The sequence below is a fragment of the Suricata suricatta genome, chromosome 14 (genome assembly GCF_006229205.1).
Source record: "Suricata suricatta isolate VVHF042 chromosome 14, meerkat_22Aug2017_6uvM2_HiC, whole genome shotgun sequence".
Classification (NCBI taxonomy): Eukaryota; Metazoa; Chordata; class Mammalia; order Carnivora; family Herpestidae; genus Suricata; species Suricata suricatta.
Window position 1 is genome coordinate 48,670,929 of NC_043713.1, and position 26,201 is coordinate 48,697,129.

At 36.7% G+C, this 26,201-nt stretch overlaps 1 protein-coding gene and 1 non-coding gene across 4 annotated transcripts in view; one reads left to right on the forward strand and one right to left on the reverse strand.

The window, feature by feature from the left end:
• The first annotated feature begins 6 nt into the window (after positions 1–6).
• Positions 7–26,201, forward strand: part of ROCK1 (Rho associated coiled-coil containing protein kinase 1) — a 160,915-nt gene continuing 134,720 nt past the window's right edge. For all 3 annotated transcript variants that reach the window (XM_029921780.1, XM_029921781.1, XM_029921782.1), the window contains exon 1: positions 7–658. In XM_029921780.1, coding sequence (XP_029777640.1) covers positions 566–658 — 93 coding nt within the window. In that variant the 5' untranslated portion in view covers positions 7–565. The remainder of the gene's footprint in view (positions 659–26,201) is intronic.
• On the reverse strand, positions 12,770–12,915 carry LOC115278613. Its single transcript, XR_003903003.1, has one exon. It is a non-coding gene; the product is annotated as a U4 spliceosomal RNA (small nuclear RNA).

Here is a 26,201-nt window from a genome sequence, read left to right on the forward strand (position 1 = left end):
TGCGTCGGGGCCACGCCAAGTAAAGCCGGGGATGCGGGGCTAGACCGCCTACAGCGCCTCAGAACGGAGCGGGCCGGGCCCGTAGCCCAAGTGGCGGCGGCAGCTGGCACAGCTCCGCACCCGCCCTTCGTTTTCGCCTTTCCTCTTCTCCCTCCCTTGCTGCCCAGAGGAGTCTCCACCCTGCTTCTCTTTCTCTCCCCCCTCCGGTCCATCTCGGGACGGGGAACCCTCCATGGCGAAGGCGGCTGGGGCCCGCTAGCCTGAAGCACCTCGCCGAGCGACTAGGCTGGTGGCGACGGCGCTGTCGGCTGTCGTGAGGGGCTGCCGGGTGGGATGCGACTTTGGGCGTCGGAGCGGCTGTGGGTCGCCGTTGCCCCCAGCCCGGGGTCTGGAGAGCGGAGATCCCCTCAGTGAGGGGAAGGAGGGGAACCGGGCGCACCTGGTGACCCTGAGGTTCCGGCTCCTCCGCCCGGCGGCTGCGAACCCACCGCCGGAGGAAGTTGGTTGAAATTGCTTTCCGCTGCTGGTGCTGCTGGTACGAGGGTATTGTCACAGTAGCAGCAACATGTCGACTGGGGAGAGTTTTGAGACTCGGTTCGAAAAAATCGACAACCTGCTGCGGGATCCCAAATCGGAAGTGAATTCGGATTGTTTGCTGGTGAGTAGCATTGTTGTCTTTTGCTTGTCTTGGTTCTGTATGTATTTGCTTTCCTCTTGCTTTCAGTCTAGTTACTTGCAAAAGAAAGTTTCAGGTGTGCATAATCTTGGAAAACATCAAAATCTCATGAGAGACTTTGGAGCACCACTAAAATCTCCTGCCATGTCCTTATTTATCATTGGACTGGCTCTGTGCTAACTACTCTCTGAACTCTTAGGTCTGACTCAGTTCATCATTATCCAGAAGATACTTATACACCTCTCTTGCAGGCATCACATAGAAAGTTGCCATGTCAGTTATTATTGCGTATATAGTTTGCTGAATGATGATCTTAGTAGTAGTAATCTTTTTGATCGGTTTGACAGTAATACTGGAAAGACTACTTTCCACTTAGAGCGATTTAGCTCCTTAAGGGTTTAGTTTTTAGACTTGGAAGTGACAATGTAGATTCGATATTGAGGAAGTGATTTTTGAGCCAAAATGTCATAGGTGACTTGAATCTGGAGGATCTTTTTGCTGGACTATTAAATGTAGAAACCTAAGGTAACTGATGATAGGTCATCACAATATTAACTCTTTTACAATATTGTTTGTAATAAAAGTATCGCACACTATTATAACTGCCTTTTTTGGTGGTGTGCTTGACCATTGTCACTTTTAAGACTTTCTAAATAAGTTTTTATGAAATAAAAGGCCAAATTCTTCTTTTAAAGATTTCTCAGTAGTTGATAGCATAGTCAGTTATCTGTAGGTAGAATTTTTAAGTTTTGTCTATTTTCCCTGATACTAATAGTTGCAAACTCTGTAAGCGAGTTTCTCCTTTTACTCTCCTGAACAACTAAAAGTTATTTATATTATTCTATTTTAGTCCAAACAAAACCACATAGTCTCTGAAGTTGCAGGGAGTATATATATGGATGGTTATTTACAGCCTTTTCAGAGAAATAATGTTAGCTATATACAGTATTTGGAATTAAGATTCGATGAATAAAATAATGCAGAGAAATCATATTTAAAAATCTCATAGTGAATCAGAAAAATTATGTATATAATTTTTTAGTTACTCTAAATACTTGTGCAGATTTTTAAACGTGTACTGTTTTACAAGAAAGTTTCTAAAGATTGAATTTTTCCTTGGAGACAAATCCTTTTTCCAGTTTTGTAGTATCTAGCCAGATTTTTTTTTTTGGCATGGTATTTTATGTTTATCATTAAGTATTCATTGATTTATTCTACCATTCAGAATGACCTGTCAGGTAACTTCACCCTTTTTTCAGTGAGTCTGTTCTTACTCTTCTTCCCTGTCTGGACTTTGGACATCTCTTGTATTGCAGAAAGGATATCCCTTTTAAATGGATTGCTTTTCTCTATTATTTTGGCCTTTGTTGATTTATTTAATGGATACTTATTGAGTATGTATTATGTGCTATCTGCAGCGCTCAAGTTCTAGAGCTTTTTTGTTGTTGTTTTTGTTAATATAAAAAAAAAGTTGCTGAATTATGTTTGTTCTGCACTTACTTGAGTAGGTCCATTCTTCACAAATGAAAGTTCCTAAGACTTTTGGTTTCAGAAGAGTATGCTGGCAGATCTCTTTTAAATTATCTTACAAAACAGCTCTTTTTGTTGAGATACTAATGATGAATATTAGTAGTTATAAACAAATATAGCTAGAAAATGCCCTGATAAGTGGCTATCCAACCTTTTCTTGAACACATATAATTTATTTTAAGACCTAAATAAGTCTGTTTTTCATACTACAAATATGAATGCTTAAATAGTCTGCAGATACTACGATAATACTATGGTAACTATTCACTTATTTTCTAGAGCATCCAAATTACTCAACCTTGGTTTTCTGTAAGTCATATTCTTTCTAGTGTTTTAATGATTGTCTTAGTCTCCATGTTAGAGCTTATAATGATTATCACAAGCTCTTTTCCTTTCTCCTGCTTCTTTTTTAAGCTTAAAATTATTTTATCTAGGGCTTATTGACAATTTCTTAATGGTTTTGAGTATCTCTGAAAACAGTAATGGCTAGAGTTTAATTAAGTCTAAATTTCCAAAGGGGAAAAATGGATATGATTTGTAAATTAAAAAAGAAATAGTTGGGTGGGAGCATTAGGTATATATTTGTCTTTTTTTTTTTAATGTTTTATTTATTTTTGATACAGAGAGAGATAGAGCATGAGACGGGGAGGGGCAGAGAGAGAAGGAGACACAGAACCGGAAGCAGGCTCCAGGCTCTGAGCTAGCAGTCAGCACAGAGCCTGACGCGGGGCTCGAACCCACGAACGTGAGATCTGACCTGAGCCGAAGTCGGAGGCTTAACCGACTGAGCCACCCAGGCGCCCCTATATTTGTCTTGAAGTATGACATGCATTCCTTAAAAATACTGCTATCTTGCCTTTAGCACGTTTAGCATACTACTTCCAAATGCAATTAAGAGCATAACCTTTTTTTCTAGTTTTCATATAGCTGGCAGAGGTACAGCAGTAGTGGGTAGAATGGTGGGAAAGGATCCAGTACTAGTTGAACAGTATATACTGAGTTCTAACACTGCTGTCCCCTTCCTGCATACTTGTTACCACCATTTTTCATTAGTCAGTTTTTCAGAATGTAGGAGGCATATGTAAACAAAGTTTCAGGTGTTCGTTTGTGGGATTTTCTTCCTTTAAATTCTCTTTTCTTGGGTTTCCTAACCTAGTACCACTTTCCTGTCCTTTGATTGCTGACTTCTTTTTCTCTGTGTCTCAATCTTTGGTCTTATAATGCTTATCATTTTCTTCACTCCCTTGGACATTCATCCATTCTTATAGCTTCAGCTACTGTCATCTCTATGCCCATGTTATCCAAGTTTTTAATTTGCAGTCTTTTTCTGGTTTTAAATCTGCAGTATCTGATTGTTCATTAGCCATCTATACTTGGATGTAATGAAAAGCCCTCATATTAAAATATTTAAAAAATGAAATTTCTTTCATATACTTACTGGTCATTGACATCACTACTATCTTTGTCACTCACCTGGATGTTTTATTGTGATTTTAAACAATCCTGTGCTACATGTTGGATTATTTCAACAGATTTTGGCTAGCATTCCAGAGCCTAGATTATTGCTTTATAATCCCCTTGTACACCCTTCCAGTTGAATTAATCACATTTGGGGTTATATTAGTGAAATGAAAAGACTTGAGGTCATTAAATCTTTGAGCCTAAAACACTATGCCAGTGTTCATAATTTATGAGTTAATGGGTATTACCAGTATCAGTTACATATCTGTTTAGTTTGGACCAGACTGTTTTTAAAGTTCATTTATTTATTTTGAGAGAGAGAGAGGGGAGAGGCAGAGAGAGGGGGAGAGAATCTCAAGTAGGCTCTGCATTGTCAGTGCAGAGCCTGATGCAGGGCTCACATCATGAACTGTGAGATCATTACCTGAGCCACGATCAAGAGTTGGGCCCTTAACTGACTGAGCTACCCAGGTGTCCCTGGACCAGACTGTTTTGATGTTAATATGTTGCAAGAATTTTTTTAAAAAACAGATTACTCCATTTATTCAACTAATCTTTGTGCAAGCTCTAAACTTGCATTCAAATGTAGGCTCTGCCATGTACTTGCTAGATGATTTTAGGTGAGTTATTTTGATGTCCAGAATTTATTTTATCTTCAGGAAAGTAAGGGGATAATAGTACTAGATTTTTGTAAGGGTTAAATAATATAGACCAAACAATTATCAGAGCATATGGCATTTAGTAAGCATTTGTTAATTGGTGACTATTCTCTTTGTTGTATTTATAGTATTCCTGTTATATGTTACCATGCTTAGAAGTTGATATTTATTGTCTTCTATAAGTAGAGTAATGCTGGCACCTCAAGCCATGCCCATAAATTCATAATCCAGCTGTACTTTACTGAAGTATCTAAACCAGTTGTAACTGAAAATGGAGATATTTAGAGGGGATTAGGTAGAATGGGGAGGGACTTTGGAGACTGTTTATTCATTTAGTCATGCTTTATAAACGTACCTATTTTGTGCCAAGGGTTTATGTTTATAAGAAAGGCAGTTGAAGCTGGTTTACGGAGATTTAGTTGTTAACTTGCCTCTTTCTGTGTGTATCTGTTATACTTTCAGTAAGCACTTTGTAAATAGGCCCTCTTGCACTACAAGTACCCTGTGGGTGTATCGAGAGGTGGCTCAGAGTAACAGCTGAGACATGAATTGGACCATTCATTAATCTCTGGAGTAAGAAATGTTTTTAATCCAGAAGGAACCACATAAAAAAATTTTGTAATGAACAGAGTAAATTCCCAGTTTTAGATTAGTTTTTACATAACTTTTCAGTTTAGTTTTATTTCATAATTGTAAGTTTTGTTACTGTGTGTATATGGTTAAAAACTATAGAGATTCTATTTTCACATATGACAGAAAACCCCACATGTCAGGAAATATTACACATGGAGTTCTGTTGCTGAAGATACTTCAGGGGCTCTACTTCCCCATTCCCATCCTCACTAAAAAAGAGGCACATCCATTGAGTTTAACTAAAGAGCATAGCTGATGGATACCACACTCATGTATGTACAAGAAGATGAACAGATAGTTTTGCATCTCACAATGGAATGTTTTTTTTGAAATATGCTTTTGCATGGTACATTGAAAAAAAAACCCTCTGGCCTGAAAATTCAGAGGATTGTCATAAACTTGTTTTGCTTGTAATTCTCTGTGTGACCAAGTAAATCTTTTTTCTTATCTAGGTTTCAGTTTCCCCATTTGTAGAATGAAGAGTTGGGCCATCCTGTTGCTGATATCCATTGTTTCACTAAAACTTCTATGAGTCTTTGTCTACGTCTATAAAAACTTAAAAAATTGTGTCATTTATTTAAGAAACAATTTAAAAGTTAAATGGTGTTAGGGTAGAAATATAAGAATAGGAATTGTCTTTGATAAGTGCTATTTTGGCAACAAGTTTTATGTAGCCATAGATGATCATCCTAAACTATTGTTAATTGTTGTATTTGGCACTTTCTTATTTTTGCATTCATGACTTGGGTTCATAACTGTAAAGGTTTGTACTTTTTGAACAGAGAAGATAGTAATTGAGTCACTTATTTGCATATCCATTAAAATGTATACATGTAGTTTACTTCTTTAATATACCCACCCTCCCTATTTGGGATTGTGAAATACAGGAGTACATTTTCACTGTGGTTTCTAAAGAGTTAGTGGGATGTTAGATGTTCAAATTAATGTCTAAGTTGATATCTCAGAGAAGTGAGAAGTTGTCTTATACTTTTTTAAATTTGTGTCTTATTTTAAAAGGTATGTCAACCTGTGCCCCCTCTTTATCACTATGTTTGTTTATTTTTTAATTTTGTTTATTTATTTTTTGAAAGGATGAGTTGGGGAGAGCAGAAGGGTGGTGGGGGGTTGGTGGAGAGAATGAATCTTAAGCAGGCTCCATGTAAAGTGTGGAGCCCAGTGCGGGTCTCCATCCCATGACCCTGGGATCATGACCTAAGCCAAAATCAAGAGTCAGATACTCTACTGACTGAGCCACCCATGCGTCCCTGTTTATTTTGATTGTATTTTTATTTTACTGTTATTCCCATACTTTATAGTCTTTACTCCATACTCCTATATTGACTTTTGGAAAGAAATTGCCATTTTATCTCAGAGGAACTCATTTTGAAATAGTGCCCCTCAGTTAAATCTTCCTTTTTCTCTGCTCTTATTCATTCATTCAGCAAATGTTTATTTGGTGTACTGTGTACTGGGTACTCAGATAGGTATGGGGACACCATGGTGAGTTCAAACAAACAGGGATCCTGCTTTCATACAGTTGGTAGTCTCAGGAAAAGGGTAAATTTTGAGCAGATAGGAGGGGGATCAGTGTGTTCAGGTGGTAATAGCCTATAATAATTTCCTTTGTAAGATCCTTCATTATCCTTTCATCTAATGGTTCCATTCATTTATGATCTTCATTGAGTCAATTATTTCATTAAGGATAGCAAAATAATGACTTTCTATCATTCCTTTTACATTTATTAGCTATAATTCTTCTGTTAAGAGAACAAGAGAACTTAAGAATTTAAGAACTTTCACTCATTATCTATAGGGCTGTTTGCATACCATGAAATAGAGTTTATAAAATACTGGATGAATATTTCAGGTTTTCTTTTAATTGCCACTTTTCTAAATAAGGTATTTTGGAGGCTTAGTGTGATAGATGTGGTGGCATAAACTTTGAGGGAAGTTTAAGAAAGGGTCTATTTACAAAGATGTAGACAATATTTAAGGATATTAATAGGGATGGTGCAGTACCTGGGACTGGTAACAATGGGGAAGAGAGTTGCTACCATATGGGGCCTGAAGGGACATGAGAAGAGAGCATTTGGGGAGGTTAGCTCTCTGAAGAGGGATATCTGACAGGGGCTGGGATTTCAAATAGAGAGAAGCATGTTGATCTGGCCTTGAGAATCAGGAAAATACATCTCTTGCCTTTATTGACCTCCTACCTTACAGTCTCTTACTGTGGTCTCCCATTGCCTGAAACGCTAGTATGCAAAAGAACTCATTGAACCAGTCTGTAAGGGTCAGTAAATAAGATATACCCAGCCAGCATCCTTCTGTCCCTCCATTCCTCCATCCCTCCATCCCTCTCTCTGTTTTGTTTTTTATTTTGGGGATCATTATGGAAGATGTTAACAAATTTGGTGTGTTTCAGTCGATTTTTGTCATTTTTATTTGATGCTCAGTTTGTCTTTTGACTAATGGGAGCCTCTACATTGTCTTCCATCTGATTTGTATATGACTCTAATAATTTTTTTAACATTTTATTTATTTTTGAGAGACAGCATTAGCAGGGGAGGGTCAGAGAGAGAGGGAGACACAGAATCTGGAGACAGGCTCCAGGCTCTGAGCTAGCTGTCAGCACAGAACCCGACGCGGGGCTCGAACCCACAAACTGTGAGATCATGACCAGAGCTGAAGCTGGACTAGATGCTCAACCGACTTGAGCCACCCAGGCGCCCCTGACTCTAATAATCTTTGATAGAGCTTCCTTTTTTTTTTTTTTTTTTTTTTGTAAAAGATGCCCAGCCTCATATTGTGCATTTCTTACCGCAGATTTGGAAGTCAGCCATTACTTTCCTTTTAGTGGGGAATGATATTTTGAGACCACAATCTGGATTATAGGAATATTCACTGCTACTGGGTTGCAGTTGCTTCTTGTTCTTGTTTAATGAATAGAACTATGAAATTTTTCTTTTGGAAAGAAGAAAACATACTTTATACTGATAATTCCAGTTTCAGTTTATCATCACTTTAAAAGTTTGTATTTCTTTTACATGAAGACTCTTTCTAATAATACTAACAGAATTATACATTTGTTTGATTTCTAAGAATGTGGGTATGATATAGTAAAAGTAAAACTAAGCTGTATGGGGTGGGGTTGGGGGAACTGAAGCCATAAATTGTATTCATCTAATTGACTCTGTATATTATAAACTGAAAAAAAGTATGGCCTTGGACAGATAATACCCAGTCTCTGAACTTTAGTTTTCTTTAGGAGTATAATAAAAATTCACTAATTGAAACTATGTCCAGATTAATTTGTCTTTAGATACAAGTTTCTTTAAATTTTCAACCTTATTAAGAAATTGTTTTATTTTTTTAATAAAATTTTCTTCATTATAGATGTTTTAATATATTGGATTTTTATTTTTTTATTTTTTTATGTGTTTTATTGATTTTTGAGAGAGAGACAGCACGAGCAGGGAAGGGTCAGAAAGAGAGGGAGACAGAATCCGAAGCAGGCTCCAGGCTCTGAGCTAGCTGTCAGCACAGAGCCCGACGCGGGGCTCGAACCCACAAACTGAGATCATGACCTGAGCCGAAGCTGGATGCTCAACTGACTGAGCCACCCAGGCGCCCCAAGAAATTGTTTTAGATATACATCTTCTATTTGTTCTTTCATTGATTGCTTAAATTTTACTGTTTAGCAGTAGGACAAAGAAAATGTTTTTCTAATTTTGATCATCCACTCTAAAAGAGTTTAGTTATCTCTGACTAATTGTGTTTCCTCTGCTTATTTCTAGTAATCCGTAATCATAGAGGCAGTATAGCATAGTGGTTAAGAGCATGGTCTGAAGTCAGACTGTCTGATTTTGAATCCTGGTCAGGTCAGCCATTTATTAGCCTCATTACTTTGGGTAAAGTTCTTTTTTTTTTTTTTTTTATTTGAGCATAGATGACACACAATTTTATATTAGTTTCAAGTGTACAACTAAGTGATTGTTGGGTAAAGTTCTTAATTTTTTAAGACTCAAATACATCATCCTCAAATAAGATTAATCATAAACTATTACAGGGTTGCTAAGAGTATTAAATCTGATAATGCATGTAATGTGCTTTGCATATTTCCCACATTTAGTAGATGTTAGCTATCATTATCATCATCACTTTCATCATTGTAAATTTTTATAATTTGTCTTGGGAAAGAAGACTTTTGTGCTGACCAAGTGTATTATTATCCACCTTCCTACACCACAGGCCAACTCTTTATTTAGTTGTGTGATCTTGGACAAATTATCTACCTTCTTTATATTTAATTTGCAAAATGAAAATCAGGATAATATTTACTTCATAGATTTTACTTGTGAGGAGTAAATGAAATAATTTATATATGGGTGCTAATAGTTTACTTTTTTCTTTATCTTTATAGTACAGATTTGATGAAATTTCCACTGTAGTTAGAAATATTGCTTAGAAACCTGGGAGAAGAGTAGAATGGGATTCTTCATTTGAAATATTTTTTTGAATCTTATCTTTCCTTTCTGTTATTGCTGCCCTACCCAAGTCTAAACTTTTAACTCTACATTCTTGTATTAGTGGGACACAGTAGCAGTTTGCCAATATAGTCCATACTGTATCTTTCTTTTTCCTAACTTTAGTGCTTTTTGTCATGTGGTCTTAGCTTAATGTACTTTGCTTACCTTACTTCCTATTACTCTCCAAAATAGTCTGGTTCAGGTAGATATTCTCACTTTCTACTTTCTACTGCTTTTTCCAATGTTTGCTCTCACAGTTCCAGTCCCTATCTTTCCTCTATATTCTCCTCACCAATTTCCTTTCTCATCTTTTTTTTTTTTAACGTTTTATTTATTTTTTGAGAGAGAGAGACAGACATTGTAAGCAGGGGAGGGTCAGAGAGAGAGGGAGACACAGAATCAGAAGACAGGCTCCAGGCTCTGAGCTATCTATCAGCACAGAGCCTGATATGGGGCTCGAACCCATGAGCTATGAGGTCATGACCTGAGCCAAAGCTGGATGCTCAACCAACTGAGCCACCCAGGCACCCCTCCTTTCTTATCTTTGTAGTCTAACATAAGTCATAACTGTGTTACACCGTTATTTTCTTTTTTGAACTCCTACAGTATTTGTAACTGTCTCATGTAATTTATTTATTTTTTGTTTTAGAGAGAGCATGAGTGGAGGAGAGGAGAAAAAGGAGAGAGAATCTTAAACAGGCAGGGATCAATCTTGCAACTGTGAGGTCATGACCTGAGCGGCAGTCAAGAGTTGAATATTTAATCACTGAGCCACCCAGGCACCCCTCTCATGTAGTTGATCACAGCTATCTTATGAGAGTCTGACTTGAGTGTTGTTCTTACCTTTCTTCTCTAATGAGAATTTCTTGAGGGCTCAGCATAATTCTGGACATTATTATTCAATTAATACTTGTTGATTGTTGTGAATGATTATCCCCTCTTCCCTGTACTCGTGTTCTTTCCATCTGAATTAGTCAGGGCTCTGACAGTTAGTTATATATGATAGAACTCAACTAAGTTTCCTAGGCAAGAAGAATTTATAGATTCAGGGAAACCTGTTCTCAAAGATTCAGTTGAACTTCAGTAAGAGCTAGTACTTGAGCCTCAAATGCAATCATGGCTCCCTCTCTTTACTTTCTTACTCTTTGTGTTTTCATTCTCTCTGGTTGTAGACTGCTATTAGTCACTTGTGGAAAGTAGGGCTGCACTGGAGCTTTATATCTAACAGCTTCAGCTTTAACCATTGACTTCATTCAGATCTTTGAATTTCAGATCCAGAGAGCTCCAAAGCAAGAGATTCATTAGTTTGGCTTGGGTCAGGGCCTGTCTCTAGACTAATCACTTGTGATAAAGAGGGATCACTTGGGATCACTTGAGAATGGGGAAGCAGTTTCCAGAAAAATGAGGACAATGGGACAGGGCAAACAATAAGAGATGTTCATTATACCATCCCTTCTCCCTTTCTTTTCTTTGACCTTGGATAAGTCACTTAAACTCTTTACAACAGCCATTTCCTCAAACTATACAATGGAGTCCATGGAATTAATAATAATTTACTTCAGGGGCAGCTGGGTGGCTCAGTCGGTTAAGTGTCATCTTTGCCTCAAGTCATGATCTCATAGTTCATGGGTTCAAGCCTGGCATCAGGTTTTGTGCTGATAGCCTGCTTTGGATTCTGTGTCTCCCTCTCTCTCCGCCTCTCACCTGCTCATTCTCTTTATCTTTCTATCTCTCAAAATTAATGTTAAAAAAAACTAAAAAGTATTTACTTTATAAGGTAGTGGTGAGGATTAAATGTGATGATCTGTATGTAAGGATGCAGGTCTGAAACTGACTCCATGAAACAATAGAAGGGCACACATTGCCCAAGGCAAAAGGGACCACCCTTGTAACATTCTAAGGGCAGGCCTAAAGATGGAGGCTAAGACTAGTCACGCCATACCTGAGGGTCCTGGGCCCACTCTGTGATTGGTCAATACTCTAAATGTTGTGATTGGGTCCCACCAAAAGTAACAAATACTCTAGGCAAGGTGAATGGTTAAACCTTCTGTCAATAATATTGTATAATAATGATTGGATCACTGTATTTCCTGTAACTCCCCCTTCCCAAACTCATAAAAGCCCTACCCTGCCTTTTTTCGGGGCTCGCTCCACGTGGATCCACTGTGTTGTTGAAGTCTGTGAGCCCGAGTTTAGGCTGGCCGGGCCTAAACTCGTAATAAAGCCCTTTGCTTTTGCATGCGTGCTTCGGCCTCCCTGGCATCTCTAGTTTTTGGGGGCAGTATTAAAATCTGGGTACAACATGTAGAGTTTGAAATCTCACAAAAACAATATTGTAAGCTGCCTCTTGGTTCCTTTTACCTTCATTTCCTGTTCTCATCTGGCCCAAAGCTTTTTTGCCTGTGTGAGCTTATCTTGCCACTCCAGGTTGCTAACTGGCTTTTTGGCATTACCCTATTCAACTCTGTGCCGCATAGTTTCTACCACCTTTCTGAATAGAAGAAAGAATTTATTAGTCTCACAAAGGTTTTCTTGGATAGTTTTAGAGTAATTTGTTATAACTAAATGAATTATAATTATGATCTAAATAAAAGCAATGGGCTTATTTTGTAATGGTCGTATTGAAGCTCAGTTCCTGCCCCTTTCTTCCTTCTTAAATAGTTGCAGAGTAGCCACTGGATTTAGTGAATTGAAGGCTAAGGACCTGTAGAGATTTCTACTGCTTTTTATTTGTATTACCCAGTAATCTTTTGATTCAAATCAGATTATCTTATGCAGTAAAGGACATTTGTTACCTCGAATACTTCATGGGTAGATTCTAGCTTCAGGAATGTCTTTTTTTTCAGGGCTCAAATGATGTGATTAGGTGCTGGGTTTTCTGATCTGCTTCTTTAGTATGATCTTCCTTCTGAGATAGATAATTTGTTGTGATTGTAGGATGATTGCCAGTAGCTTCCATCTCTACTTGTTCAGATGCAGTGGGAAGCAAATATCTTTCCTTCTACCCTTCAAATAGAGTTTCTAATTGATTTAGCCAACTCAGAATATGTGCCCAAATATGAACCAATCACAGTAGTCAGAAAAATAGTATCATCATAAGCTTAGGCTTTCATCATGTGCTCCAGTCTCAGTTTTGAAGGTAAGACACCTTATACCAAGATATATTAGGGTTGCATGAGAGAGGGGTAGATATTGGAGGTCAGTTACCACGAGAAGGGGCAATGACATGCTGGCCAGTCCCACACAGCAAGTCCCAAATAGTCTCTACTACATTAGGTAGAGACTCTTCAAAAGAATCCCATGTAGTGATAGTTTATTCCTTATATTTTTTGGAAATGAATATTTTTTTAATGCATACTTATTTTTCAGTTAGCAATAATCACGCCTCAGATAAACCTCATTGGCTATGATACTGCCAATGTGCAAAGCTAATGTGTACTTATTTTTGAAGAAGAAAGAGACAGAGCGTGAGCAGGGCAGGGGCAGAGAGTGAGGGAGACAGAGAATCAAAAGCACAGAGCCTGACACAGGACTCGAACCCACAACCTGTGAGATCATGACATGAGCCAAAGTTAGAACCTTAACTGATTGAGCCACCAGGTGTGACATACTGAAAATTTTCCAATTTCCTGTTCACGGATCAGCCACATCAAAATTAAATACAGATTCTTGCAGGCTTTACCACAGCCTGCCATATGAAATTTAAAGTTGGGAGATATAAGTATGCTGCATTTTGTGTTCTTGACAAGGTCTAGATAATTGCATAGCAAGATTTGGGAAAGACTGAATAGTTGCCAGGTAGCCAGACATTATGCCTCCTGCATATATCTCATTTGAGTATCTGCTGTGATAAATAAACCAAAGTAGGATTAGATGGAAACACTTGACTCCCATTTAAGAATTTTCTCTTTTTTGGGGTGCCTGGGTGGCTCAGTCGGTTAAGCATCCGGCTTTGGCTTAGGTCGTGATCTTACGGTTTGTGGGTTTAAGCCCCATGTCGGGCTCTGTGCTGACAGCTAGCTCAGAGCCTGGAGCCTGCTTCGGGTTCTGTATCTCCCTCTCTCTCTGACCCTCCCCTGCTCGTGCTGTCTCTCTCTGTCTCTCAAAAATATAAATAAATAAATAATAAATAAATAAAGGAATTTTCTCTTTTTTAAAATAGGATTAAAAAAACAGATTAGGAGCACCTTGGTGGCTCAGTTGGTTAAGTGACTGACTCTTAATTTTGGCTCAGGTCATGATCTCACAGTTCATGAGTTTGAGCCCTGCGTCAGGCTCTGCATGGCAGTGAGGAACCTGTTTTGGGTTCTCCCCCCCCCCCCACTGGCTCCCTCCCTGTCTCTCTCAAAATGAATAAATAAACTTAAAAACAAAAAGAAAAAATAGGTTATATGAAGGAGAATGAGCATTTTCTGAAAAAGCTAGTTTTGTTTTGTTTGATCTGATTTGGAGTGGGGGGAGGAGAATCAAATTTGATAACGAATCCAAATAAAGTGGTACCCTCAATATTCATTGTACCTTGTTCCTTTGCCAGAAGGAAAGGACCTGCATTTTCTTAGGAACTTATGAAGAAATTGTTAGTTGTGAATAGTCTATAGAAGAATAATTTACTATACTTAAAGAACAGATTTTTGGCAGGTGGTGGCTGGGTGGCACAGTCAGTTAAGTGCCCAACTTTTGTTTTGACTCAGGCCATCTCATGCTTCATGATTTAAAGCCCTATTTTGGGTTCTATGCTGTGTTTTTAAGCTGTATCTATTCTAGGGGGATAACATTTTGAAACTACCGGTGGCCTGTAGTTATATGTGGGTTCCCCCCAACACATGAATTTTGGATGAGGGATCAAAAGCCAGTAATAATCATTTTTTATAAGACTTTGCACATTCAGAGGCACCTGGACAGCGTCTGACTCTTGATTTTGGCTCAGATCATGACTTTATGGTTTGTGGGTTTGATCCCCACATTGGGCTCTGCACTCACAGCATAGAGCCTGCTTGGAATTTTCTTTCTCCCCCTTTCTGTGCCCCTCCTTTGCTCTCTAAAAAAAATACGTTGCATATTCATTATTTAATCTACAATGATCCCAGGGGCTGGGTGAAGGATATATTATTACCACTTTGTAAATGAAATTAAAGCTTAGAAGAGGTACATGCATTTGCTTAAGAGCACATAGCCAATAAGTGGCAAACTCTCTGCAGTATAGTGGAAACAGTAGAGTTGTAGACACCATACCACAAAGAGAAGTGTTTCCACAGCACTTAGGAGGGTGTTTTTTACACAGAATACACTAAATGAAAAATATTTAAATTGGAATGTATGGGAATTGGTAAATAATGAAGTGGGAAAGATGAGATGTGAAGTAGTAGGGAAAAGATATTAAGTATTTACTGACTGAGTTGGAGAGGAAAGTGAGTCCTATAAAATTTTATCTTAGAAGCAATGATCTGTAACTTGACTGGATGAAGGATGGGAGCTAGTTCTTTGACCAAACCTGCAGTGTATGAAAAGATTCAAATAGCTGCCTGCTAAAATATATCTTAGTTGGATTTGACATGTCTGAAAAGTGAGTGTTGGTAGCAGTCTAAGCTATGAAACATGTTGATCTGAAGTAGAAAAAAGGGCAATTACAGTTGTGTTGATTGATAACAGTATTGTGTACATGATTTAACAGTAGTCAGTAGTAGTGTTTTCCTCAATTGATATGAAATAACATATGGGATGACTTTGGGAAAATGTTAAAAAAAAATTGATATCCATGTATTTGGATTACCGTCCTGTAATGGAACTGAACATTTTTCAGGAACTGAGGGTGGGATAGGGGAGGTATGAGAGAACATTTAGGGTGATGAAAGTGTTCTGTATCTTGAATGTGATGATCGTGGTAGTGTTCACACTGTTTGCCAAGATTCATAGAACTCTAAACCTAAAAAGGATGAATTTTACTTTACATGAAGTTATACTTCAATAAAACTGACTTTTAAAAAAGAGGGAAAAATACTTGGTGAAGGAATTAGCCCATGACAGAATTCCATTTACTTGCTACTTTCAGTAAGGTGGCCTTTAAATATGAAGGATATGTTTCTGTGTTTGGCTTTACTTGTGTGTATGTATGTGTCACTGGGGAAGGACCTGCGCTAACTGGATTTTGAAGTATAAAGGTTGGAAAACAATTGATAATATTTGTGGCCAGTGATAAAATTAGAGCTTTTAGGTGAAAATTAGAATTTTGGAAAAGTTGTATCTGCCACCCTGACTGTGACAACTTCCCATGCCTAAAGACTTTTCTTGTGAGGTTGGTGATTATATTAATAAATGTGATTTTTTTCAGTATTATATGATGAAATATGTCAATATTTGGAAGAACTTATAATGCAATGGGCCAGTATTTTCTAAATGACCAGTGCATGATGTTATAAAATCATTTATGACTTAAAAAGATCTACTCAAAGTGCAAGATAGACCAATACATTTTAATGTTGCAAAGTAGGCATACAAGATTCCTTTAAGAAACACCACTTGTCAAATTTCCACAATTATCTGAAAATGCTGTTAAGATACTCTTGGGGGGCCTGGCTGGCTCAGTCAGTAGAGCATGACTCTTGATCTCAGAGTTGTGAGCCTGAGCCCCACATTGAGTGTAGAGATTACTTAAAAAATAAAATCTTTGGGGGCACCTGGGTGGCTCAGTTGGTTAAGTGTCTGACTTCGGCTCAGGTCATGATCTTGTGGTTCATGGGATTGAGCCCCGCATCAGGCTCTGTGCTGCCAGCTAGCTCAGAGCCTGGGGCCTGTCTTCAAAATCTGTGTCTTCCTCTTTCTCTGACCCTCCCCTGCTCATGCTGACTCTCTCTCTCAAAAATAAATAAAACATTAAAAAAATTAAAAAGAGGGGCGCCTGGGCGGCTCAGTTGGTTAAGCCTCAGACTTTGGCTCAGGTCAGATCTCACGTTCATGGGTTCCAGCCCCGAGTCGGGCTCTGTGCTGACATCTAGCTCAGAGCCTAGAGCCTGCTTCAGATTCTGTGTCTCCCTCTCTCTGCCCCTCCCCCTCTCATGCTCTGTCTCTCTCTGTATCAAAAATAAAGAAAACATTAAAAAAATTTTCTAAAAAAAATAAAAAGAAATAAAATGTTTTAAAAAATACTTTTTACTTTTTCAACTCATAGCTATGTGAAGTCAGATTTTCATACTTCATCCAAGACAGTATATGCCAACAGATTAAATGCAGAAGTAGTTGAGAGTTGTCTTCTGGTTAGCCAGGCAAAAGAAATTAGTAAAAATCTAAAGTAATGCCATTCTTATAAAAAAAAGTTTTCATGGGGCTCCTGGGTGGCTCAGTCGGTTAAGCATTTGACTCTTGATTTTGGCTCAGGTCAATGATCTTATAGTTCCGTGAGTTCGAGCCCCACATTGGGCTCTGTGCTAATAGCGCACAGCCCTGCTTGGGATTCTGTCTCCCTCTCTCTCTGCCCATCTCTCTCTCTCTCCCCCCTCCCTCTGTATATCTCAAACATAAATATAAATAAACTTTAAAGTTTTTTTTATAATATTTTATTTATTTTTGAGAGAGAGAGAGACAGCATGAGCAGGGGAGGGGTAGAGAGAGAGGGAGACACAGAATCTGAAGACAGCCTCTAGGCTCTGAGCTAGCTGTCAGCACAGAGCCCGATGCGGGGCTTGAACCCACAAACTGTGAGATCATGGCCTGAGCTGAAGCCAGACACTCAACCGACTGAGGCACCCCCAAATAAACTTTTAAAAAATCTTCAAAAAAAAAGTTTTCATAAAAATGTTATTTGTATTAACATGTAATGGATTTATTTTTAAGAAATCCATTCTGATGATCTTTTAATGTATGTTAAGTGTGTTAAGACTATTCACATTTAATGTAATTATTAATATGATAGGTTTTTAAGTCTTTCATTTTATTATTTTGTGCCTCTTTGTTTCTGTTCCTATTTTTTCCTTCTTGCTTTCTTTTGGGTTATTTATATGTTTTTTTAGTATTCCATTTTACCTTTTGTGTTTTTTATTATATCTTTTGTGTAGTTTCTATAAGTGGCTGCTGTTTGAGGGATTTCAGTATTTGTACTTAACTTTTCAGTCTACCTGGAGTCAGGATGTTACCACTTCATATGTAAAGTAAAAACCTTACCACCAGATAGGCCCATTTATCCTCCTCTTTTTGCTGTGGTCTTATGTTATTGTAGCTATAGATGTTGAAAACCCCAACAGAAAATGTTATGATTTTTGCTTTTAGCTATTTAACATTTTAAATAGCTCAGTAGGAAAACAGGTATCGTTCATTCCTGTTACTCTTCTTTCTTGCCTTATGTTCCAAATTTCCTTCTATCATTCCTCCTCTGTCTAAAGAATTTCCTTTAGGAGTTTGTTTGTTTGTCTGTTTGTTTTTCCTCCAAAAGTAGCTCTTTTACAACAGGTCAGCTGGCTGTGAATTCTCATATTTTTCTTCCTGTCAGAATATTACTTTTCATTCTTACAGGATGTTCTCAATGGCTATAGAATTCTGGGTTGACAGTTCTTTCAGCACTTTAAAAATGGTGTCCTACTTTGTTTCAGAGTTTTCACATAGTTTCAAGTGGGAAATCTAGAGTTACCCAGTTCAATTTTCCTCTGTAAGTAAGGTGCTATTTTTCTCTGGTGGTCCTCAAAGTATTTTCTTTGTCCCTAGTTCACAGCATGTGTCTGGAAGTGGATTCATTTGGGTTTATTCTATTGTGGTATGTTAAGCTTCCTGAATTAGTAGGTTTGTTTCTTTCGGCAAATATGGGACGTTTTCAACCTTTGTTTCTTCAAATATTTTTTCTGCATCCTACTTTCTTCTGTTCTTCTGGGACTCTGATGACACAAATGTTCCCCCTTTTGGTGTCATCCCACTGGTTCTTAAGGCTTTGCTCATTAAAAAAAAATGTTTTCTCACTGTTGTTAAAATTGGATTAATTATCTTCAAGTGTACAGAGTCATCTCCATGCTGCTATCAAGCTTATGAAATGTGTTTTTATTTTGGTTATTGTGTTTTTCCATTTTAAAATTTCTATTTAGTTCTTTGTTTATTGACTACACATCTATCTTTTCACTAATTCCAAGAGTGTTTGCCCTTATTTTTTGGATCCTTTTAATAATAGCTGCTTTAAAAATCTTATTGAGATAATTTTAACCTGTGTGTTATTTTGGCATTCTTATCTGTGTTTTTCTTTTTAACTTTTTAATTTGAAATAATTACAGATTGATAGGAAGTTGCAGAGGTCCAGCACACCCTTCACATTTCCCCCAGTGGTTACATTTTACATACCTGTAGTACAATACCACAACTAGAAAATTGCAATTGATTTAATGTGTGTGTATAGTTCTGAGCAATTTTTTTGCATGTGTAGATTTCTGTAGCCAGTAGAAGACATAGATTTTTTCCATTCTGTGTCAGTCAAGACAGAACTATTCCATTACTGCAAAGTTCTCCCTTTTGTTACCTCTACGTTGTCATTACCCATCCCCCACACCTAAACCCTGGCAAGCACTAATCTGTTAGTATAGAGATGGAGATCTATATTTTATCATTTGACAAGTGTTATTAGAATAAAATCATACAGTATGTGACCTTTGGAGATTGGTTTTTTGCATTCATCATAGTGGACCTAACATACATTCAAGTTCTTGCATCTTTAAGTAGTTCATTATTTTTTATAATAGTATTCCTTGGTATGGATATACTACGGTTTGCTTAATTTTTCACCTATTGAAAATAGTTTAGTTGTTTCTCTTCTTTGGCTATTAGAAATAAAGCTGTTATGAGCAGTCATGTACAGGATTTTCCATGGACAGGGTTTTCATTTCTCTAGGATAAATTTCCATGGGTACAAATGCTAGGCCATATAATATTTGCTATTTTTTAGAGTGGCTCTACCATTATATACTCACCTGCAGTGTATGAGTGTTCATCTACATCCTCAGCACTGGAATTGTAATTTTCATATTATTTATACCAATGGATGTGTAGTGATATTTCATAATGATTTTAATTTTCATATATTTGATGACTAATGATATATCTTTTCATGTGTTTATTTGCCATCAGTATATCTTCTTTGGTGAAATGCCTTTCATAACTTTTGCCCATTTCTAATCAGATAGTGTTTCATTGCTGAGCTTTGGGAGTTCTTTATGTATTCTAGTATATTTGGTTTTCAAGTATTTTTTTTCACAGTTTTTGGCTTGTCCTTTCATCCTCTTACCTGGATCTTTGCAAAGCAAAAGTTTTTTAACTTTGATAAGTCCATTTTATAAAAAAATTTTTTAAGGATCATGCTTTTTTGGTCCTGTCTCAGAAGTCTTCAGTAAGTTATGGGCCTCAGATATTTTACCCTGTTTTGTTCCCCCCCCTAAAATCCTACTGTGTAATTCAAAAAGATGTACATCCCTATGTTTATTGAAACATTATTTACAGTAGCCAAGACATTCAAGTAACCCAAGTGTCCATTGATAGATGAATGGATAAAGTTGTGATACAGACACACACACACACACACACACACACACACACACACACACACTGGAATGTGACTCAGACATAAAAAGAATGAAATCTTGCTATTTGCAACAACATGGATGGTTCTAGAGGGTTAATGTTAAGTGAAATAAGTCAGAGAAAGACAAATATCGTATGATTTCACTCATGTGGAATTTAAAAACAGAACAAACCAACAACAACAACAAAAACAAGAGACAAACCAAAAAAACAGACTCTTAACTATAGAGAACAAACTCACCGGTACCAGAGGGGAGGTACATGGGGAAGTGAGTGAAATAGGTGAAGGGGATTAAGAGTACATTTAACCATGATAAGCCCTGAGGATGTATAGAATTGTTGCACTGTATTGTACACTTGAAACTTATATAACACTGTTATCTATACTGGAATTAAAATAAAATGGAAAACAAAAACCCTTACTGTTGAATGTTAAAATCCGTGATCCAGTTTAGATAAGTTTTTGGAGGAAGTTTGAAATTTAAGTTAAGGTTTATTTTTATGGCCATCCAATTATTTAGCAACATTAGTTGAAGAGGCTATCTTTGTCCATTGAATTGCTTTTGTACCTTGTCAAAACTCTTGGCTATACTTGTGTGGGTCTGTTTCTGAGCTTTCTATTCTGTTCCGTTGATCTATATGTCTGTCCTTCCATGAATAGCACTTTATTTTTTATTAGAGCTGTATAAGTCTTGAACTTGGACATAGTTTTTCTTCCATATTATTCTTTTATTTATTTTTACTTTATTTTTACAGAGAGCATGATTGAGGGAGAGGGGCGGAAGATGGGAGAAAGAATATTAAGCAGGCTCAAGATATGTGCAACCCTATGTTTATTGAGCCTGACGCAGGACTCAATCCCACGACCTGAGCCGAAATCAAGTGTTGATGCTCAACTGACTGAGCCACCCAGGCTCCCCATCACATTATTCTTTCTAAAAGTTGTTTTAGCTTTTCTAATATAATTTTAGAAAAAGTTGCCTGTATCTACAGAAACTTGCTGGGGTTTGATAGGAATTATGTCATTTTGAGGATAATTGATACCTTATTATATTGAGTCTTCCAATACATGAACCCCATGTCTCTCCATTTATTTAGTTCTTTTTTGATTTCTTTCATCAGTGTTTTGTGGTTTGCAGCATAAGTCCTATACATGTTTTGTTAGATTTGTACCTAAATATTCCCTTTTTTATATTTAAGTTAAATGAAATTGTATTTTTAATTTTGGTTTCTTCGAGTTCATTATTGTATAGAAATAAAGTTGATTTTTGCATGTTGATCTTGTCTTATGACCTTGTGGAACTTACTAATTAATTCTAGGTGTTTTTTGTTTGTATGTTTTTGTTTTGTAGCCTGTTTGGGACTTTCTGCATAAATAGTCATATCATCTGTAAATACGGACAGTTTTATTTTTTTCATTCTGATCTTTATGCCTTTTATTTCCCTTATTTGCTTTATTGAACTGTCTATTAGTTCCAGAGCTGTGCTCAATAAGAGTGGTGAGATATAGGACATCCTTGTCTTGTTCTGAATTTTTGAGGGAAAACATAGTCTTTTCACTCTTAGGTATGATATTAATTTTAAGGGTTTTTTTAAATAGATATTTTATAACTTGAGAAATTAACTTCTAGTTCTGTTTTTCTGAAAGTTTTTCTCTGGAATAAATATTGGATTTTCTCATTTTTCCTGCATCTGTTGATACCATGATTTTTCTTTAGTCTGTTCATGTAGTGAATTATATTTTCTTTTCACTTTTTTAAAGTTGAGATATAATTGATACATAACATTAGTTCAAAGTGTATAACATAGTAATTCAGTGTTTTTATGTACTGTATTGTGAAATGATCACATTAAGTCTAGTTAACATCCATTACCAGACGTATAATTTTTTCTTATGATTAGAACACTTAAGATGTACTCTCTGAGCAACTTTATTATGTTTATTATTTTTGAGAGAGAGAGGAAGACACTGAATCTGAAGCAGCCTCCAGGTTCTGAGTTGTCAGCACGGAGCCCAGTGTTGGGCTTGAATCCACAAACTGAGATCATGACCTGAGCTAAGTCGGATGCTTAACTGACTGGGCTACCCAGTGCCCCACTCTCTGGCAACTTTCAAATATGCAATACAGTATTATTAACTGTGGTCACCATGCTGTACATTATAGCCCCATGACTTACATAACTGAATTTGTATTTTTTTGCCACCTTGGCCCATTTTGTCCACCCCCATCTTTTGCCTCTGGCAACCTCAAAAATGTTCTGTGTCTCTGGGGTTTTGGTTTTTAGATTCTACATATATGTGAGATAATATGGTATTTTTCACTGTCTGACTTATTTGACTTAGCATAATACCCTCAAGATCCATGTTGTCTCAAATGGCAAGATTCCATTCTTTTCTGTGGTTGAATAATATTCCATTGTGTGTGTGTGTATACAAATAGACTTATCACATTTTCTTTATCCGCTCATTCATTGATGGACATATAAGTTGCTTCTGTGTCTTGGCTATTGTAAATAATGCTTGTTGATTTTTGAATATGGAATAATTCTTATATTTTTGGAATAAGCCTTTGTTGGTTTGGTGTATGATTGCTTTTATATATTGTTGAAATTTTTTTGCTAATATTTTGTTAAGAACTTTTGTATCTATTCATAAAAGATACTGCTCTGTAGTTTTTTTCTTTCATACTGATTTTGTCTGATTTGCTATCAGTATTATTAGCTGCATAAATGAGTTTGAATGTGTTCCCTCTGTTTCTGTTTTCTGGAGGAGATTGCGTAGAATTAGTGTTAATTCTTCTTTAAACATTTGGTAGGGGCACTGTGTGACTTGGTCTGTTAAGCATCTGACTTTTTTTTTTTTTTAATGTTTATTTTGAGAGAGACAGAAACAGCACAAGTGGGAGAGGGAGAGAGAGAATCCCAAGCAGGCTCTGCACTGTCAGCTCAGAGCCCAATGTAGGGCTTGAACCCACCAAGCTGTGAAATCATGACCTGAGCTGAAACCAAGAGTTGGACTGAGCTACTCCGGCGCCCCAAGCATCTGACTCTTGATCTAGGTTCAGGTCATAATCTTTTGGTGCATGGGTTCAAGCTCCACATCAGGGGCTGTGCTGTCAGCACAGAGCCTGCTTGGGATTCTCTCTCTTCCTTTATTTCAGACCTGCCCCCACTGGCACTTGCTCTCTCTCTCTTTCTCTCTCTCCAAAAAAACCCAGCATTTGATAGACTTCTTCAGTGAAACCATCTTGTCCTAGAGGTTTACTTTTTGGTGGGTGTTCCATTATTAAAATTATTATTAATTATTAATTATTCAAATTATCTTGTTGATATTAGGTTAGTTGTGGTAGTTTGTGCTTTTTAAGGAATTATACAGTTTATTGAAGTCACATTTAATTACCCTTTGAATAGCTTCAGGATCTTTGTAATAGTACCTATTTCACTTTTGATATTAGTAATTTGTGTCTTTTGATGTCTTGCTCTAGAGGATTGGTGATTTGATCTTGTCAAAGAACTGTCTTTGTTTTATTGAATTTTTGCTTGTCTTTTTGTGTTTAATTTTGTGATTTTTGTTTTTTGTCTTTATTGCTTCATTTCTTATGTTTGCTTTAGGTTGTTTTTGTGCTCGTCTAATTTTTTGAGAAAGGAATGTAGGTTTTTCAAAATCATTGTGTCTTTCTAATTTGAGTATTTAGTGCTATACATTTCCCTTTCAGCATTGCTTTACGAAGCATGTTCCACACATTTTTATAGGTTGTATTTTTCTTTCAGTTCAGTATGTATTTTTATTTCCCTTGAAGCTTTCTCTTTGACCATGGATTATTTAGAAATACGTTATTTAGTTTGTGTTTTGAGATTTCCCTATCTTTCTATTATTTGCTTTAATTTATTACATTTTAGTCAGAACACTCTCTGTATGATTTTAATTCTAATAAGTTTGTTGAGGATTGAGGTACGGCACAGGATTTGGTCTATCTTGGTAAGTTTTCTATGAACACTTATAAAGAATGTGTATTTTGCTGTTGTTGGGTGGAATGTTCTGTAAATGTTGATTAGATTCTGTTGGTTCATTGGTGTCGTTGAGTTCTTGCTGATTTTCTAAATAGTTCTGTTAACAATTGCTGAGAGGGGAATATAGAAGTGTTCAACTAAATTTGTGGATTGTATATTTCTTTTCATTTGTATCCATTTTTGCTTCACATATTTTGTAGCTCTCTTGTTTAGAACATACTCATTTAAGATTGCTATTCCTTCTTGATGGATTGACTCTTTTATCATCATGTACTTTTCTGTTTTCTTTTTAGTAATTCTCTGCTCTGAAGTCTACTTTATTTAACAGTAATACATTGACCCCAGCTTTCTTTTGATTGCTGTTTGCATGGTATATTTTTTCTTATCCTTTCTTATCCTTCCCTGTTACATTTCAAGTGAATTTCATGTCTGAGATTGGTCATGTTTCATTTATCAGCCCTGACAATCTGTCTTTTAACTTGAATTGTTGCTTCAGACCATTTATATTCAACATAATTGTTATTTTAGGGCTTACCTATGTTGTTTTATTTTTTGTTTTCTGTTTAACCTCCCGGTTTTTTGTTTTTGTTTCCTTTTTTTTCCTTCCTATGTACTACTTGAACATTTATTATTATTTTATTTTGATTTATCTATAACGCTTTTATGTATGTTTCTTTGTATAGCTTTTTTATTGGTTATTCCAGGTATTAAATTAGACATACGTAATGTCATATTTGATTGGTGTTGACATTTTACTAGTTTGAGTGAAGGGTAGAAATCTTACCTATTTTATGTTCCTTATCCTCCCTATTTATAAGCTTTTATATAACCTTATATACATTCAGAAACAACTTAGGTAACATTATAATTGTTGCCTCAACTTTTAAAAAAAATTTTTTAATGCTTTTTATTTATTTTTGAGAGACAGAGAGAGACAGTGCAAGCAGGGGAAGGTTAGAGAGAGAGGGAGATACAGAATCTGAAACAGGCTCCAGGCTCCGAGCTAGCTGTCAGCACAGAGCCCGATGTGGAGCTCGAACCCACGAACCGTGAGATCTGACCTGAGCCGAAGCCGGACGCTTAACCCACTGAGCCACCCAGGCGCCCCTGCTTCAACTTTTAAGAAGATGAAATCATATTGTATTTTCCTATATTTTTACTCTTTACCTTTGTTCTTCCTGATACCCTAAGATTCTTTCCTTTTGTCATTTTCTTTTTATTTAGAGAACTTTCTTTAACCATTATTTTAGGTCTGTTCATAAGAAATTGCTTACTTTTCTGTCATCTCACAATATATTTTTTAAAAAATACATTTTGTTAATTGAATTATAGTTGACACACAATGTTGCATTAGTTTCAGGTGTACAACATAAGTGATTCTACCAAACTCTCCATGTTATGCTGTGCTCACCACAAATGTAGTTACCATCTGTCACCATACAGTGCTATTACATTCCATTTGACTATATTTCCTATGTTGTACCTTTTATCCCCATGACTTATTCATTCCATAACTGGAAGCCTGCATCTCCTCCCCTTCTTGATTTTTTCTTTTTGCCAGCTATAGAATTCTAGTCTGAATTTGTTCATTTGTATTTCTTTAGATATAACTTGTTAACTTCTTCAGTATATAGGTTTATGTGTTTTGCCAGATGTAGGAAATTTGCCTTCATTTTAATCTTTTTTTGTCATATTCTGTGTCTTTTCTCCTTCTGGCCTCCAGTAATACAAATGTTAAATCTTTTGCTATGATTCCACAGGTTTCTGAGTCTTAGTTCATTTTTCCCTTTACGATCAAGATCTAGTCTTGTGAAAATTTTTCTGGAATTAAGATAACATTAGGTGGTTTTTTTTAACATTTATTTATTTTTGAGAGACAGAACATGAGCAAGGGAAGATCAGACACACACACACACACACACACACACACACACACACACACAGAATCCAAAGTAGGCTCCAGGCTAAATGTCCATCACCTGACGAATGGATCAAGAAGATGTGGTATATATTCACGATGGAGTACTACATGGCAATGAGAGGGAATGACATATGGCCCTTTGTAGGAAAGTGGATGGACCTTGAGGGTGTCATGCTGAGTGAAGTAAGCCAGGCAGAGAAGGACAGAAACCATATGTTTGCACTCATAGGTCTAGCAGGAAA